The sequence below is a fragment of the Ceratotherium simum genome, chromosome 3 (genome assembly GCF_057802395.1).
Source record: "Ceratotherium simum simum isolate JZ-2026a chromosome 3, ASM5780239v1, whole genome shotgun sequence".
In the NCBI taxonomy this organism is placed as follows: domain Eukaryota; kingdom Metazoa; phylum Chordata; class Mammalia; order Perissodactyla; family Rhinocerotidae; genus Ceratotherium; species Ceratotherium simum.
Window position 1 is genome coordinate 80124517 of NC_141902.1, and position 18616 is coordinate 80143132.

The 18616-nt window shown below is 40.8% G+C and overlaps 1 protein-coding gene across 2 annotated transcripts in view; it reads right to left on the bottom strand.

Moving 5' to 3' along the window:
- Nucleotides 1-18616, bottom strand: part of LRRK1 (leucine rich repeat kinase 1) — a 131208-nt gene that overhangs the window by 63622 nt on the left and 48970 nt on the right. For both annotated transcript variants that reach the window (XM_087428849.1, XM_087428848.1), the window contains exons 3-6: nucleotides 17183-17346; nucleotides 9751-9922; nucleotides 5701-5877; nucleotides 5130-5278 (exon numbers count right to left, since the gene is read on the bottom strand). In XM_087428849.1, coding sequence (XP_087284975.1) covers nucleotides 5130-5278; nucleotides 5701-5877; nucleotides 9751-9922; nucleotides 17183-17346 — 662 coding nt within the window. The remainder of the gene's footprint in view (nucleotides 1-5129; nucleotides 5279-5700; nucleotides 5878-9750; nucleotides 9923-17182; nucleotides 17347-18616) is intronic.

The following is an 18616-nucleotide window of genomic DNA, read 5'->3' on the forward strand; positions in this document are numbered from 1 at the left end:
ACCCGTAGGAAAGATCGCAGGCATAGATGTCAACTAGCTGCTTTTTTTCAATTTTTTTTTTTTGTGTGAGGAAGATCAGCCCTGAGCCAGCATCTGATGCCACTCCTCCTCTTTTTTTTTTTTTCTGAGGAAGACTGGCCCTGAGCTAACATCCATGCCCATCTTCCTCTACTTTATATGGGACGCTACCACAGCATGGCTCGACAAGCAGTGCGTCGGTGCGTGCCGGGGCTCCGAACCGGTGAACCCCAGGCCGCCGCAGCGGAGCACGCGCACTTAACCACTTGCACCACTGGGCCGGGCCCAACAACTAGCTGCTTTTAACCTTAAGCCAAGAAAATCAAAGTCCCTGGCTCTCAATCTTGAGTGCACATTGGAATCACCTGGGGAATTTTAAAAACTCTTGATATGGATCCCACCCCAGAGATTTGGATTTAATTAGTGTAGGGTGTGGCCTGAGCATCGGGATCTTTAAAAGCTCCCAGGGATTCCAACGTACAGAAAAGAGTGAGAACCACTGATCTACATGGAACGCCTGGACGGACAGCGCAGGAATCAGGAAATGGGAAAAGTCCCCAGTTCAGAAGACTCAGGGTCTGGTCTGAGCATCACGGTTTGGTATTTGCAGTCCTCGGACAAGTAACAAAATGTCTCTACACAATATTTTCATCTGTAAAACAGATTATATTCCTTGCAGTTCTTACTGAAGTGTTATAAGGATCAAATATGATAAGAAAGTGCCAGAAAAAACACGAAGCACTACCTCAGTGTAAGGGTCAGGTGATCACGATTTCCTTTTGCAACATGAGGCTAATATTCAACTAACATCTATGCAGCACTTCCTAGGTGGCAGGCCCTGTGCTAACTGTGCAGCTGCCCTCCATGGTGGACACTCTAATTATCCCTGTCTTATAACTGAGAAAACCAACCAAGGCACAGAGAGGTAACATGGTACAGAAAGTAGAATACCAGTATTCTTTAGAAACTAGGAAACCAGCTAAAATAAGGGAAGGGCAAAAAAGGAAATAGCAATAGATATGATACAAAAAGATGGAAGGAATAAACCACTAGGACAGGTGAATTGAGTGGATTCCTCAAAGACACACTCTTGGATGGGATTAAAAACTGAATGCTGTTTATAAGGAATATACCTAAGACAATGAAAAACTGAAAATAAAGGTCTGGGGGAAACTTATACATGGTTGATACAAAGGAAAAGAGGGCAGTGTGGCCATGTAAAGAGGAGATAATCTCAATTTTAAGGACAGAAGCATCAACAGGATTAAAGCAGTTATAAGGAAATAGGTCAAAATGGGTCATAAACAAGGTATATGAAGCAAAAAATTGTAGAATAATATGAAGAACTAGATAAAAATCAGTAGAAGTAGGAAATAAATATATATATACATACATATGTATGTATGTGCATACATGTGTGTGTATTTCAGATTCTGATAAAGAAAGCCAGCACAAATAGACAGCACATGAAGGACTTGAATAATGCAACTGACAAGCTAAAATTAGGGAAAAAAAAAAGACTGAAATAAATATTTAACTCAATAAATCTGAAAAAGAACCCCAATAAAAATAGGAAACACCTATTAGGTACTTACTATGTGCCAGGCATTGTTATTAGAATGTTACAAATACTATCACATTTAATTCTCAAGCATCCCTCTGAGACAGGTCCTTTATCTCTCTTTCTGTTTTGCAAATGAGGAAATCAAGACACAGAGAGGTAAAGTAACCAGAGGAAGGTCTTAGAGCAGTGAAGCCTGGAGCTCAGATTAGAACCAGCAAGTCTTATGCCAGGGCCCTGCCTTAACAACACCACCACAAAATACTCAAAGAAAGAAATACTCAAAGAAGAAAATGTGAGGAAGGTTTTAGTACAGATAAAAGCTAAAATTAATGAAATAGAACAAATCACACACAAAAAGTAAAATCTAGTGTTTCTTGACAGGACTACTAGAATATACAAATCCCTGGCTGGTCTGATTAAGTTCAAAAGAGAAAAAGTAAAAGTGTTCAAGATTGTAAATGAAAAGGGAAATATAACTACAGATATAGAAGAAAAGAATTGCAATAAAAATGTAAATACAACACACCATGATGGCAAATTTAAAAATCTAAAGGAAACAGATGATTTTCTACCAAAATATAACCTCCTGAACTGCAAATAAGGGAAAGCAGACAACCTGAATTGACCGATGACTTCAAAAGAAGTCGGAAAATAAAGACCTGTTTTATCTAATTAACCCTTAACAGTAAATAATTCCTATGAAACTTCTCTAGATCATAATAAGATGGAAGGTTGCTCTAATCTTTTTGTAAAGCTAGCATAGTCTGATGCCAAAATCTCATAAAAACAATAAAAATAAAAAATTATAGATCAATTCACCTATAAATATAGATGCAAAAATTATAAATAAAATATGAATAGATCAAATCCAGCAGTAAAAATGTCAATTAGCATTTATTACCGAAATTCAAGGTTGGGTCAACATCTATCATCATTCATTACATCAACAAATTAAAGAAGAAAAGCTATATGAATATATCAATAGCTGCCAAAAAGGGATCTGACAAAGTCAGCAGTCTTTCCTAATAAAAACTCTAAGCAAAAGGGAATACATGGAAAGTACCTGAATATAATGAGTCTGTTTACTAAAAATCTACAGCAAATGCCCATAAATTGCTGATGTCAAGACCTTTAAAATCAGGAACAAGAGAGATACATATGCTATCATTATGATGATTCAACTTTTGAAATTTCTAGTGACATCATAAGACATGAAATAAAATAAGTTATATAGATACAATCATGCATTGCTTAATGACAGAGATACATTCTGAGAAATGCATCGTTAGGTGATTTCAGTCACTGTGTGAACTTCATAGAGTGTACTTATGCAAACCTAGATCGTATAGCCGACTGCCCCCCTAGGCTATATGGCACTAATCTTATGGGACCACTGCCATATATGCAGTCCATTGTTGACCAAAACATCATTATGCGGCACGTGACTATATTAGAAGAGACAAACCTGTTTTAAATTTGCAGATGACTTGATCATATACCTAAAAGTCTCAACGAACTTTTCTAAAAACTATTAGAATTAATAAGAGAAGTTGGCAAGGGGACTGGATAAAACATAAATAAACAAAGCAGCTTTTTCCATACCAGTAACATCAGGTTGGAAATGGAAATGGAAAAAAATTATGTATATTCCATTCAAATAGTGGCAAAAACAATAAAGAAGCCAAGACAAACAAGACAGGTCCAGGACCTTTATGAAGAAAATGATAAAATCTCATTAAAGTACATAAAATCTGCACAAATAGAGTCACCACGGGAAATGCACAAAATGGAAGAACAAATGTCTGATATGAGTCAAGATACTTTTGAAAAAAACAAATAATGAGTAGAAAACTTGCATTAACAGGTTGTAAGACTTACATGAAATGCCTATTATCAAAATAGTATGGCATTTACCTAGAAACATACGAATAGGCCAGTGGACCAGTACAGAGAATCCCAAAGTATATACAGGTAAACAGCGGGGAAAATGACAATGGTGAGATTTCAATTCAGAGGGAAAAGGAAGTTCTATTTTAAAAATTGTGCTAGAATAACTGACCATCCATCTAGAAGAGATGAAAGCTAGACTCCCTCCCTCATACCACATACACAAATAAATACCAGAAAAATTAAAACTTAAAATGTAAAAAATAAAAGAATAAAAATATTACAAGAGACTCTAGGGGAATATTTATATAAAATGGAGGTGGAAATGACCTTCTTATATAACTCAGATGGCACAAAGGAAAAGATAGATGTATTTGATTATATATTTTTATATCTTTGCTATCACAAAAGATAACAAAGAGAAGAAAAATAACGGATTGGGGAAAATATTGGTAACATGTATGATAAACAAAGTCTTAAAATCTCTAAGATACAAAAAGGCCCTCTAAGTGAGATGGAAAAGATGAACAACACTTTAGAAAAATAATCAACAAACAGTAACAGGCCACTCACATAAAGGGAAATGCAAATAGCTCATGAAGATATGACAAGATGCTCAACATTATTAATAGTAAAAATGTGGACATTAAAACAAGGAGGTATCATTTTCACCCATCAGACTGATAAAAATTAAAAGGCTCCTGGATATCTAGGGCTGGCCAAGGTGTAGGGATAGAAATTCCCATATAATGCTGGTGAAAGTGTGAATTACTACAGCTTTTTGGGGACGTGACTCCAAAAGAGTCTACTTTTAGGACTCTGATCTACATAAGCACATATCCTAGAAAACCAGGCCATATTACAAGGGGCAAAAACCAGAAACAATTCAGATATCCATCAAGAAGGGAAGGGCTGAGTCAACCAAGCTATATTCACTCTATAGATCTAAGGTACGTATTTAAAAGAATGAGTTGTAGCCACACATAGAGGGAGTCCATGATAGAGTGCTAAATTTAAAAAGCCAAGTTGAAGATAATGTAAATAATGCAATACTATTTTTGTTATTAAAATGGAAAACTAACTAAAACTAAATCCTGAATATGTTTTTTTTCCCAGTTTTATTGAGATATATCTGACATACAACATTGTGTAAGTTTAAGGTATACAATGTGTTGATTTGATACACTTATCAAAATGATTGCCATTATAGCGCTAGCTAACACCTGCACCACGTGACCTAATTACCATTTCTTTTGTGGTGAGAACATTTAAGATCTACTCTCTTAGCAACTTTCAAGTATATAATACAGTATTATTAACTATAATCACAATGCTGTACATTAGATCTCCAGTACTTATTAATCTTATAACTGAAGTTTGTACCCTATGATCAACATCTCCCCGTTTGCTCCACCCCACAGCCCCTGGCAAACCATCTACTCTGTTTCTATGAGTTCAGCTTTTTTAGATTCCACATATAAGTGACATCATATAGTATTTTGTCTTTCTCTGTCTGACATTTCACTTAGCATAAGGCCCTCAAAGTCTATCCATGCTGTCGCAAATGGCAGGATGTCCTTTCTCATGGCTGAAAAATATTCCATTCTATGAATATACGACCTCTTCTTTATCTATTCATCCCCAGGCAGTGACTACTCACCACTTTCCCCAGACAGCTGCTAGGCAAGGCACTAGCTTCGATGAAATACTTCCTGAGGAGATGTTTGCTGGGGTCAGGACTGTCCAATAAGATGTAGGAACAGAAGAAAGCCCCATGCCGCAGCAGGAATATGGCAATGTCTTCATTCCCTAAAGGACAGAAAATGGAACGCTAAGGGCATTTCAGATGTAGAGTGTCACATTGTTCAAAATGGCAGAAACTAATATGTGAAACAGAAACAAAAACATCCTTGAGCTGGTTGAACTTCTCTATTACTTCCCTTGATACGGCAAGTTCCTGTTAGTGAAGGAATTTTTGTGGGATTTTGCCCTTTGGAGCGCCTCCCACAATGGTCCCATTTGCCATAGTTGGTCTTTGTCCCTGAAATCCCCTTGCAGGTGTGAGTAGAGGGGAATGGGGAAGGTGTACAGACATTTTGAACAAGAAGCAAAGAACAGGAGTTGCAAAAGCCTCCATAGAGGCGATTTGAGAGCTGGGGTGAGTGGGAAGAACAGTCCCACATCTGGAAACTGCAACACTTCTCGTGGGCGGGATTAACTGGGGGACCCACCTGACTTTATGGCTGCGTAGAGGGGTAAGCGCACGATGACTGGGAACTCATTCTTCCTGACTGCATAGCTCTCCGGGTCGGCCCCGTGAGTCAGGAGGAGCTTCACCAGCCCCAGATGCCCTCGCTGGCAAGCCAGGGCCAGCATCCAGTTCAGCAGCCGCTGGGGGGTGCAGGGACCTGGCGGGAGACGACAGGGCAAGGGAAAGTGCACTGAAGGGGTACTGGTGGTTCCCACTCTGATCTCCCCTTTGACCATTAATAAAATCCAACTGTCCTCTTTCCAGCTGAAAGTCGCTTCTGTCGAGTTGACAATGTTTCCTGGAATAGTCCCTCTGAACTGTATATGACACTCCCCACATCATTATAAACCCAGCTGCTTGTCCAATATGGCCAAGTGAGGAAAAGCAGCATTCAAAACTGCATATACAGGGCCGGCCCTGTGGCTTGGTGGTTAAGTGCGCGCGCTGCGATGCTGGTGGCCCGGGTTCGGATCCCGGGTGCGCATCGAGGCACCACTTCTCCGTCCATCATGAGGCCGAGTCCCACATACAGCAACTGGAAGGATGTGCAGCTATGACATACAACTATCTGCTGGGGCTTTGGGGGGAAAAAATAAAAATAAATAAAATCTTTAAAAAAAAAAAAAAAAAAAACTGCATATACAGTGTGATTGTAACAATAAAAGAATGTATGCCTGGAAACAAGACTAGAAAGAACTACCCCAGTGTCGCAGTATTATCTCTGGGAAGTGGGATAGTGAACATTCCCCTTACTCCCTTCCCCACCCCTAGCCCTGACCTCATCCCTAGAGTAGCATTACACACAGGGGTCAGCGCTTTGGAGACAGCAGATCAGGGTTAAAATATTTTAGCTGTGTATTCTTGGGCAAATTTCTTAACCTCTCTTTGACTCAGTTTACCCATCAGTAACATGGGAATAACAACACCCATCCTCCCAAGTTTAATGTAAGGATTACATGACATAATGTATGTCAAGTGCCTGGCTCAATAAATTGTCACAACATATGTCAAGTGCCTGACAGAACTCATTATGTTATGTCATTATGTTCTTACTGTAATAACCCTTTTCTGCCTTTCCAAATTATCTGTAATATACATACACTACTGTCACAGGTTAAAAAAAAAAAAAGCTTTAATGAAAGAAATAGATCTAATTCTCTAGCCTAAAACTTTGAGAGTTACTCCTTGAAAGAACCGCCTACTTAATTCCAGGATGAAATAACACTTAACACATTGAGTGAACAGGGACAGCATGGGCTGAAATGTTACAATATCTTCAAGTTCAAAGTAGCGCAATGTCTTTTGGATCTCGCTGCCATGGAAAAACGATCTCATCCTTCACACTGAACTTCCCAATTGCGTCATAACATTGTCTCATTTCCAGAGGCGGCAAGTCCTTCGGAACCCAAGCGCTCCCAAGCAAGGAGAGATTGACCCTCCCATCCATGACAGGAAATTGACCAGGAAATAGGGGTGAGGTCAGGATGACAGGAATGAAAATCCAGCAGATAAGGCACCTGGCAGAGTGCCTGGGCTGCAGCAGGTGCTAAATAAATGTCCCTTCTTTGCCCCCACTGATAACTTGAATAATTCAAAGGAGATGTACAAGAACAGTGATCCCTAACTCATTTACTGTAAGGATGACTAGTTAAGAGAAATCCAGTCTCCTGCTCTCACTTCTGTTGAGGATGGATGTGCAGATGTCTGTCTTAGGAGCAGGCGCTATATTTCACAGCCATGATTTTAATATGAGGAAACCCAAGCTCAGGGAGATTTGAGAACTTGTAGAAGGTCCCACAGTTGGTAAATGGCAACGTTGAGACTTAAGCCCTGCTTTATCTAAAACCAAATCATATGAAACTCTACATGTATTCTCCCAGGCCCAAATCCAACAACACTCAGAGAGAGCCCCATTTTGGTCTCCATCCTTCCTACTCCTCCTTCAGTCCATCCCTGCTCAGCTCCAGAGACCATGAATTACATAATGATGTGCCTCAAATGACGCTCATAATTACACAGTGATGTACCCACCCCCTGTGAGCCTCTCATTCCTCCTCTTCTCAAACTCTCCCTCATTCTCTAGCTGCCTTGCGTGTGTCTTCCTGTCTTACATTATTCCTGACAATGGCTGCCTTCCTCTACAGTTTGGGAAGTCCCAGAGGGAGCACACTGTTCTGCCCATCTCTGCACTTCCCCAGCACAATGCTCTGGACTCCTTCAGCCTTCAGCAACTCTGTCCCCAGTAGAGTTAAAGATAAGATGCCCCTGGGAGCAGCTGAAAACCATGCTCAAGTCCAGCCAAGCTCCTTGCTCTGCAGAAGCAGGCAACCCAAGCCCTTCCCTCACTTGTCTGCCAAGTAAACTCCTACTCACCCTGCAAAGCCCAGCTCAGATATCAGCTCCCTGTGAAGATCCCATCCTGCACCCAGATAAGACTATGTGCTCACAGATCACTGTGTAAATACTTCAACTTTAGCATGGTTACGCTGCACAGAGTTACTCCTTTCTGCCTCGATTTCCTCTGCTTGACCAGGAGCTACTAAAGGGCTGGAACCACCTTTTAAAAAGTCTTTGTGTCTCTCAAGTTCTGTAGAGTGTCCAGTACTTGGCAAATGCTCAATAAATGGAAACCGTACAATTCAGTGAGTGAGTCAGCTGGCATATACTCTTTGGGGCTAGAACCCATGTATTCTTGGGGATCACTGAAGAGATGGAGTCAGACTCTGGCTCCTCAGGGGCACCCAGCCTCCTCCTTCCCCTCCTATTTCTCACTTGACCCAATGTGCATCTCTGGGCCCTAATACTGCCCTGATTTCTATCCACAGCCTCATTTTCCCTCCAGACAAAAGAGAGGGGCACTAGCTTGGACCCAACCCTGAGCACAAATCTACCTCAAAGCACACAGCAGGACACCTCCTAACAGTACTACTAAATAATTTGTGGGGCCCCATGCAAAAAGAAAAAAATGGGATCCCTTGTTTAAAATTATTAAAAATTTCAAGATGGTGGTTTAACTGCAGAGTGTCAAACTAAGTGTGGGGCCCCTCTAAGTGCAGGGCCCTGAGTGGCTGCACTGTCACACACCCACGAAGCTGGTGGCCCTGCTCCCAGGCAAAATCTTAACTCCCAAAGACCACTGCTAAGGTAATGCCTCAGCCTACAGCTGTAGCGATGCCTGGACTTGTACCGTATTGTGGATCCGAGGCCACTATGAGAAATTAAAGGAGACCAGGACACCTTGAGTCTAAATTACTCATTACTGAAAAAGCAACATAGCATGGTACATCCAAACAATGTAATATTATTCAGCAATAAAAAGTAATGCACTCCTAAGCCATGGAAAGACATGCAGGAAACTTAAATGCATATTTCTAGGTGAAAGAAATCCATCTGAAAAGGCAAAACTATGGAGACAGTGGTTGCCAGGGGTTGGGGGAGAGAGGGATGAAGAGGTGGTGCACAGAGGATTTTTAGGGTAGTGAAGCAGTTCTATATTGATACAGTAATGGTAGATACATGTCATTACATGTTTGTCAAAACCCATAGAATATACAACTATAATGTAAACTATAGACTTTAGTTAGTAATAATGTATCAGTATTGGTTCATCAATTATAACAAATGTACCACACTGATACAAAATGTAAATAAACAGAGGAAACTGTTGGGGGGTGGTATATGGGAATTCTCTGTACCTTCCATCAATTTTTCTGTAAACCTGAAACTGCTTTAAAGAATAAAGTCTATTAAATTTAAATAAAAGGCACATAGATCCATATTCTTTATAGAATATAGCTGAGAGAATTTACCTTGTGAGATAAAGAGAGTGAGATGGGGACGTAGTGCCGCCGTTGGCGGGCAGTTTTCACTTTGTTTGGATTGTCAGCTGGATGCCCCAGATTTCTGGATCTTCTGATTGGTGAAAGTGTGAAGAAACAAGCATTTGGGGGTGAAGCCCCCCAAACGCCTGTCTGATTCCTAAGAAGAGGATCTCCTGAGAGGTGGGAGGAGCTCACGCCCTGGGATTTACCTGGCAAAGACTCGAGCAATTCCTGCACCACGTCAGTGTGCCCAAAATGTGCTGCTACCACGGCTGGGTTGTCGTCGGTGGGCTCTGTTGGCAGCTGCACCCGTCTCTCGGTGAGAAGATACCGGACGGTCTCCAGATCCCCATAGGCCGCCGAGATGCTCAGAAGCTGGCACTAGTCAAAACAGAAGAGGAACAGGACTTCAGTGGGACGAGCACTGCTGGGAACTGCCAAGAGAACTGACCCTAAATGCTTCACCACGTCCACAGGCAAGCCTGGAGCTGCGCTGTCCAGGACAGCAGCACCAGCCCCAGTGGCTGTCGAGGACGTGAAACGTGGCTCGTGCAAAGTGACAGGTGCTGAAAGTGTAAAATCACATGTGATTTCAAAGACTTAGTATAAAAAAGGTAAACTATCTCGTTATCAATAAAAATTATTATATTGATTACATGTTGAAATGATGATCTTTAATATATTCAGGTTAAATAAAATAGATTATTAAAATTCCACCTGTTTCTGTTTACTTTTTTTTTTTTTTTTTGTGAGGAGGATTAGCCCTGAGCTAACATCTGATGCCAATCCTCCTCTTTTTGCTGAGGAAGACTGGCTCTGGGCTAACTTCCTTGCTCATCTTCCTCTACTTTATATGGGACGCCGCCACAGCATGGCTTGACAAGCCGTGCATCGGTCCATGCCTGGGATCTGAACCTGCGAATCCCGGGCCACTGAAGCAGAGTGTGTACATGTAACTGCTATGCCACGGGGCTGGCCCCACTGTTTATTTTTTAAATGTGGCTACTAGAAAATGTGATATTATAAATGTGGGTCGCATTCTACTTCTTTGGGACAGCACTGCTCTCGACCATAAGCTTCAGAGGACACAAACAGTGTGAATGTCCCCATGTGGCACAGAATCAGAGCTCAGTAACTGTCTGATACGTGTTGTGTAGACCTCAGGAGGAGAAGGCAGCCAGGCTCTCTGAAGGACCCCCCTGCAGGGTATTCATAAGTGGATGTGACAGACGAGGGGGCTCCACAGACCTGAAACCAGGAAGGAAGATCCTCCAGCCACATGCAGTGGGATCCCTGACTTAGTGGCCCAAAGGAAAAGGATGGGGTGGAAATTGGACCTAAACCTGAGTTCTACATGTTCCAGCCATTCTGGTATTTAAAGGCATTATGAGGTGGGCAGTATGTTAATACATGGACAAGGACATGGAGGTTCAGAGAGGTTTCATAACTTGTCCAAGATCACACAGCTAGTAAGTGGCTGCCATAGACTGATTGTAAAAAATGGCCCTGACTTTTCATGGGCTCCCTTAGGTCTGCAAAAAGGATGCTTAGATCAATGCTGGATTGGGGTATGCAGTGTTTGACTGCATTACTGAAACTTTAAGTCCTCCTGGAACTTGGCTGCTTCCCATGGCCCTGGACATCAGCATTGTTCAAGGAAGTAGATGCAGAACCCAAGTTGGAATGAGGCAGCCTGTGTGTGCCATCTTCGACATTTACTGAGGACCTACTGTGTGTAAGAAGCTGGGCTGAGCACTGAGGACGCCATGGCTGATTTCTGGCCTCCACGAGTTTACAATTCAGTTTGAGTCAGGAATTGGCATAAAACAGCCACAAGAGAGCATATTGCCTTGCTGAATGGTATAGAAAACAAGTGTCTTTGGAGATCACTTTAGGGTGAAACACGGGCAGGGATGGGTCAACGGGAACTGATATTTATCAAGCTCTTACTCTGTGCCAGATGCTGCATTCAGTGTTTTATTTACATGGTCACATTTAATCCTGATAACAGGAGGTATCTGTATCTCCATCACATGGGTGAGGAAACGACGGCTTGCCTACAAGTAGGGAGTTTATAGTCAGTCCGCAGAACTATCCAGGATTTGAACTGGAGTTTCTCTGGCTCCAGAGCCCATGTTCTCTCCATTCCATCCAAGGCTCCTGGGGAATGTGGGACTTGGAGGGAGGCTTGGGTTCTCTAAGTGGAGAGAAAGGGCTGGCAATGTGAGGTATGTCTGCCAGGTAAGGAAAGGGACAGTCTAAGGGACTGGAATTATTTGGAGGACAGTACAGAGTCACATATTCAATATGACCAGAACAGAAAACCCCACCGGCCTGCGACTCTGCCCAGGGTGGGGCCTTGTAGCCCTGCCATTCCAGGAAAGCATTTGCATTAGGGAGAAAAGCCACAGAGATTGATTAAATGATTCACTGCACATACCAACGGCTGTCTAGACTCCAGCCGGTTAGAGGCTTAAAAGCCCCATCCTCCTGAGGTGGTAAGTGATGTCACAGGAGCCAGCCCAAGGCCAGGAGGGAACCAGGGGGCCGGAAAGGGCAGGGCTGGTTCTCTGGCTAGATAGCCCAGAGGCTCTATAATAGGCATTATTTTAATTCAAACAGCATAGACAAGTATAAGATAAAAAGGAGGCCTCCTTTCCGCCTCTACCTCTCCACCCCCCTCTGCAAAGGAAACTGCTCCTACACAGCCTTCCAGAACATGTTTATCCATATATACACATGGATAATCCCATATGTAACCAAATACTTTTTTAAATTTCACTCATTATAACTTTTTATTGGCATATAACATACCTATAGAAAAGTACAAAAATTATGTGTTCAGTTTCATGAATTGCCACAAAGTGAACACATCCATGTAATGGGCACCCAGACCAGGGAACAGAAGATGACCTGTGCCCAGAAGTCCCCCTCCTGCCCTCTTCTTGTCACTGCCCTACTTGGAGTAACCACTATCCTGACTTCTAACACCATAGATTCGTTTTTGCCAGTTTTTAAACATTATAAATGTGGAATTATGCTTCATTTATTTTTTTAACTTAATGCTTTGAAATAATTAGAGATTCACAGGAAGTTGCAAAGACAGCACTGAGAGGATCCGTGTTTCCTTCACTCAGTTCTCCCAATGGTAACATCTTACATAATTGTAGTTCAAGATCAAAACCAGTAATTTGACGTTAGTACAATGTGAGTGTATAGTTCTGTCACTTTGTCACATGTGTAGATTTGTGTAACCACCACCAAAGGCAAGGTACAGAACTATCTCATCATAATGAAGATTTCCCCCTAGCCAACCTTAGGTTGCACCCACCATTCTCTCCTCTGCCATCTCTAACCCCTGGCAACCATTAATCTCTCTTCCATCTCTACCATTTTGTCATTTTGAGAATGTTATATAAATGGAATCATACAGGAGGTGATCTTTCGAGATTGGCTTTTTCTCCCCCCACTCAGCACAATGCCCATGACATCCATCTGAGTCACTGCAAATTTCAGTAAGTTCCTTTATATTGCTTAGCAGTATTCCATGGTACGGTTAACCACTCGCTTGCTGAGAGCTTTTGATTGTATCCAGTTTCTATGACAAATAAAGCTGCTATGAACAATCACCATGCACTAATTTTTGTGTGCAAATGAGTTTTCATTTCTGTAGGATAAATGTTCAGGAGTGCAATTGCTGGGTCACAATGTAAGTGTATTTTTAGTTATTTAAGAAACTGCCAAACTATTTTCCAGAATGGCTGTACCACTCTATATTCTCACCACTAATGTATGAGAGACAGTTTCTCTGCATCCTCATGAAAATTTAGTATTGTCGCTATCTTTTATCTTAGCTGTCCTAATAGATGTGCAGTGATATCTCATTGTGGTCTTAATTTGCATTTCCCTAATGGCTAATAATGTTGAACATCTTTTCACAGGCTTATTTGCCATCTGTATATACTCTTCAGCATAATGTTTATCTATTTCATACATTTTCTAAGTGGATTGTTTGCTTTTTAACGTTGAGTGTTGAGAGGTTTTTATATATGAGCTAGATATGAGTTCTTTGTCAGATGAGTGGTTTGCAAATATTTTCTCCAAGTCTGTAGCTTGTCTTTTCATCTTTTCACTCTCTTAATAGGGTCTTTCTCAGAGCAAAAGTTTTTAATTTTGATGAGGTCCAATTCATCAATTTTTTCTTTTATGGATCATTTCTTTTATGGATTTTCTATGTAGACTATCATGTCATCTGCAAATAAAGACAGTTTTATTTCTTCCTTTCAGATCTGTATGCCTTTCATTTCATTTCCTTGCCTTATTGCATTGGCTAGAACTTTGAATAATATATTGAAGATAATTATGTTATAATTATTCTTGAATAAAACTTCCACCATTATATTGAGAGTGGACATCCTTGCCTTATTCCTGATCTTAGGGAGAAAGCAATCTTTCACCATCAAGTATGATGTTAACTGTAGGTTTTTGTTGATATTCATCAGACTGAGGAAATTCCCTTCCATTTCTAATTTTCTAAGAGTTTTTATCATGAATGGGTATTAAATTTTGTGAAATGCTTTTTCTTCATCAATTGATATGATAATGTGATTTTTCTTCTTCAGTCTATGTCTTAATCCATTTGGACTGCCATAACAAAATACCACAGACTGGGCGGCTTATAAACAACAACAATTTATTTCTCACAGTTCTGGAGGCTGGAAGTCTGAGATCAGGGTGCCAGCATGGTCAGGTGGGGGTCCTCTTCCTGGTGGCCAACCTCTCATTCATTATATTCTCACACGGTAGAAGGGGCTAGGGAGCTCTGTGGGATCTTTTACAAGAGCACTAACCCCCTTCACAAGAGCCCTACCCTTATGATCTAATCACCTTCCAAAGGCTCCAGGTTGAAACACCATCACATTATTCAACATATGAATTTTGGGGGGACACAACATTCAGTTCATAGCAGTCTATTAATATAGAGGATTATACTGACTGATTATCGAATACTGAACCAGCCTTGAATCCCTGGAATAAATTCTACTTGGTTGTGGTGTATAGCTCTTTTTATATATTGTTGAAATCTATTTCCAATTTTCTGTTAAGAATTTTTGTGTCTATATTTATGATGGGCATTGGTCCGCACTTTTCTTTTTTTTAATATCTTTGCTTTTGGTATCAGGGTAATACTGGCTTCATAGAAGTGTTGGAAAGTGTTCCCTCTTCTATATCTGGAAGAGACTGTACAGAATTGGTGCTAATTCTTCTTTAAACATTTGGTAGAATTCTCCAATGAAACTATCTGGGCCTGTAGATTTCTTCTTTCGGAGGTTTTAAATTATGAATTGTATTTCTTTAATAGTTAAAACACTATTAAAATTTTGTATTTCATATTGGATGAGTTGTAGTTTCTACTTTTCCATGATTGGTCCACTTCATTTAAGTTATCAAATTTATGTGTGTAGAGTTGTTCTAGTGTTCCTTTATTATCCTTTTGACGTCTGCAGCATCTGTAGTGATAGTCTCTGTTTCCTTCCTGATGTTAGTGATTTTTCTCTTTTCTCTTTGTTAGTTTTGCTAGAGGTTTGTCAATTTTATTGATCTTTTCAAAAAATCAGCTTTTGTTTCATTGATTTCCTCTATCATTCTTCTGTTTAATTTTCATTAATTTTCTACTTTTATTTTTAGTATTTCCTTTCCTCTGCTTGCTTTAAGTTTATTTTGCTCTTCTGGTAGTTTCTTTAGGTGGGAGTTTAGATTATTGATTTGAGACTTTTCCTCTTTTCTAATGTAAGCATTTACTGTTATAAATCTCCCTCTCAGCACTGCTTTAGCTGCATCCCACAAATTTTGATATGTTGCATTTTCATTTTCATTCAGTTCAATGTATTTTCTAGATTTCCCTTGAGACTTTCTTTTTGACTCATGGATTATTTAGAAGTCTGTAGTTAGTTTCCAAGTGCTTAGAGATTTTCCTATTATCTTCTTGTTATTGATTTCCAGTTTGATTTCACTGAAGTTAGAGAACATATTCTGTATGATTTCAATTCTTTTAAATGTGTTGAGGTTTGTCTTATGGCCTAGGATATGTGATCTATCTTGAGACATGTTCTGTGGACACAAAAAGAATCTGTATTCTGCTGTTGTGCGGTGGAATGTTTTATAAATGTCAGTGAGATCCTGTTGGTTGATGGTGTGGTTAAGTTCTGCATCCTTGCTGATTTTTTGTCTAGTTGTTCTATCAATTGTCGAGAAAGGGTGTCAAAGTCTCCAACTATAACTGTGGATTTATCTAGTTCTCCTTTCAGTTACATCAGTTTTTGTTTCACATATTTTGCAGCTCTCTTGTTTGGTGCATGCAATTTAGGATTGCTATGTCTTCTTGGTGGACTGACCCCTGTATCATTATGTAATATCCCTCCTGTCCATGCTAATTTTCTTTACTCTGAAGTCTACTTTATCTAATATTAATATAGCCACTGCTGCTTTCCTTGGATTACTGTTTGCATGGTATATCCTTCTCCACACATTTATTTTCAACCTACATATATTGTAGTATTTGAAGTGAGTTTCTCACAGACAGCATATAGCTGCTCATTTTTTAAAATCTACTCTGCAATCTCTGCCTTTGAATTCATGTATTTGGACCATTTATGTTAATATAGTTATTTACATGTTAAAGTGTAAGTGTGCCTGCTATTTTTTTGTTTTCTGTTTACTCTGTCTCGTTTCTCTGTTTTCTTTTCCTGTCTTCCTGTGGGTTTCTTAAACATTTTTAAAATTTCATTTTGATTGATCTATAGTGTTTTTGAATATATCTCTTTGTATAGTTTTTAAAGTGGTTGCTCTAGGTATTACATACATAACTTAACAAAGTCTACTGGTTTCAACAATTTGTCAGTTAGAGTGAAGCATAAAAACCATTCCTCCTTTACAGCATACAAGGAATTTATAATCATATGGAAAATTCTTGAATAATATTATATGAGAAAAAGCTGTATGCAACACTACACATACAATATGACTATATCTATATTAGAAACAACAACAACAACACACGCTCAGATCAGCAGGCTGAAAGAAAATATACCAAAACTGTTAAGTGAGATTGTTTGGATATATTAGGAATATGGTTACTTTCTTTTCCTTTTTTCTCTACTTTTACATAACTGTTAAGTGAGATTGTTTGGATATATTAGGAATATGGTTACTTTCTTTTCCTTTTTTCTCTACTTTTACATAACTGTTAAGTGAGATTGTTTGGATATATTAGGAATATGGTTACTTTCTTTTCCTTTTTTCTCTACTTTTACATATTTCTAAATTTTCTTTTCTAAGCATATGCTATTTTTATAATGGAAAAAAAGGGTAAAAGAATATAGTAGGTTAAACCTTCAGATTAGCATTTTGTTCTTTACATTTCAGTTACCCCTCCCCTGTCTCCTGGGAAGGCAGGCATGGTGTGCTTAGATGATGACAGACTGAAGAGTCGACTCTAAAGTACTGGCACCCGCAAGTTTACATGTAAAATAAAGTATTTCCAGAACACCATAAAAAAATCCCCATTATGATGATAATGATAACAAGAAGATAATCTGAGTGAGTCCCCAGTTCTGGCCAGAGGGGCTGGCACCAACCTACCTTTTCCAGCTGGGATGTGCTCTCGTCACAAGCTTCTCTGAGTAGGTGCCGGGCCCTGCTGGGGTCTCCTTGCTTGTATGCGGCATGAATGCCTTCTGTCCTGGGGCACTGTGCTGTTGGATCAGTGCCTGGCGTGGATGGTTTGCTGCCCATGTCCCCAGCACCTGGGTGGATGGAAGCGAACACAGAGCGTCAACATCACTGCCGGTGCTGCTCATGGCAATCATTGGAGAGGAAAGCAGGATGTGCTATCCGTGACATAAGTCTGGGGGCTTTAGGAAAAGAAAGGGGTTGCCCAGAAATGCTGCCAATGTCACCAAGCACAGCAGAGCCAGAGACCTGCACCCTACTGGAGGGACGTCCTGTGTGGGGCTGGTGCTGAAGCCAGGCTGTCTCCGAAGGCACCAGGCAGCGAGTACAGCTTATGGGGATTCTACAGTGAGACTGTTGCCTGGAGTGGGTCCAGGGCATCCAAGGGCAGCTGCCTGGTGGGGAACTGCCAGTTGACCTTACTGACAGCAGCAGAGAAGCAGAGGCTTTGGTGGGAGAGCTGGTGATCCAGCCAAATTGTCCCACTGCTGTATCTGTCAGGGGGATATAGTATCTAGTGGAGGAAAAAAGACAGGTCACATCCTAGGGATGTGGAAATATGTACCCTCTCTGCCTAGAAAACCCCACAAAGGCTGTGGGATTTAGAATCGGCAGCCCTCATCCATACCTGCCCCTGTACAAATGTGCCATGTTATGATCTTGGCAATCCCCTGAAACTCTGGGCCTTGTGACACCCTGGAACTACTGGTGTGACTGGCCCAGGGCATCCCTAAGATACCTCCTGGCTCTGCCATTCTGGTTATCTGAAATGTGGCTTTGCCATCAGCACCTTGCTGTTTTCTAATAGCGGACACTGTCTGTAGAGGGTGGGGGATGGTGCAGGGCTGCTCCAGAACAACTGGGAGGAGAGGCCAGTCTTGCAGGAGGCCATGATGAGGCAATGCTGGGGCATTCACTGGGCAGCCATGATAGGCCAAGCACAGTGCTGGGTGCTAAAGAGGCAGAAGTAAAGGAAGTCAGCCCCTAACCTCAAGGAGTTCCCACTCTAGAATAGGGGTTTTGTGGACCCCAAGGGCTGATGAACAGGCTTCAGAGGTGCCCTGAACATCTTAAAATTGCACACAAAACTGTTTGTGTGTGCGTGTGCGTATTTTTCTGGGGAAAAAAATTCAAGGCTTCTACCAGATTTCCAAATGTGTAAGTGAACCAGAGTTAAAAGTTTTATCTCTATGGATATTGCAGAAAAGACTGCAGTGAATGAGGAGTTAAATTCTGATTGTGTTGAGTGACAGAAATAGGGAGAGAATTCTAGCATTCTTGATCAAGTTCAGTAAGATCAAGTACAGATCAAGATCAGTAAAAGGCAAACCAGAACTGAAGTTT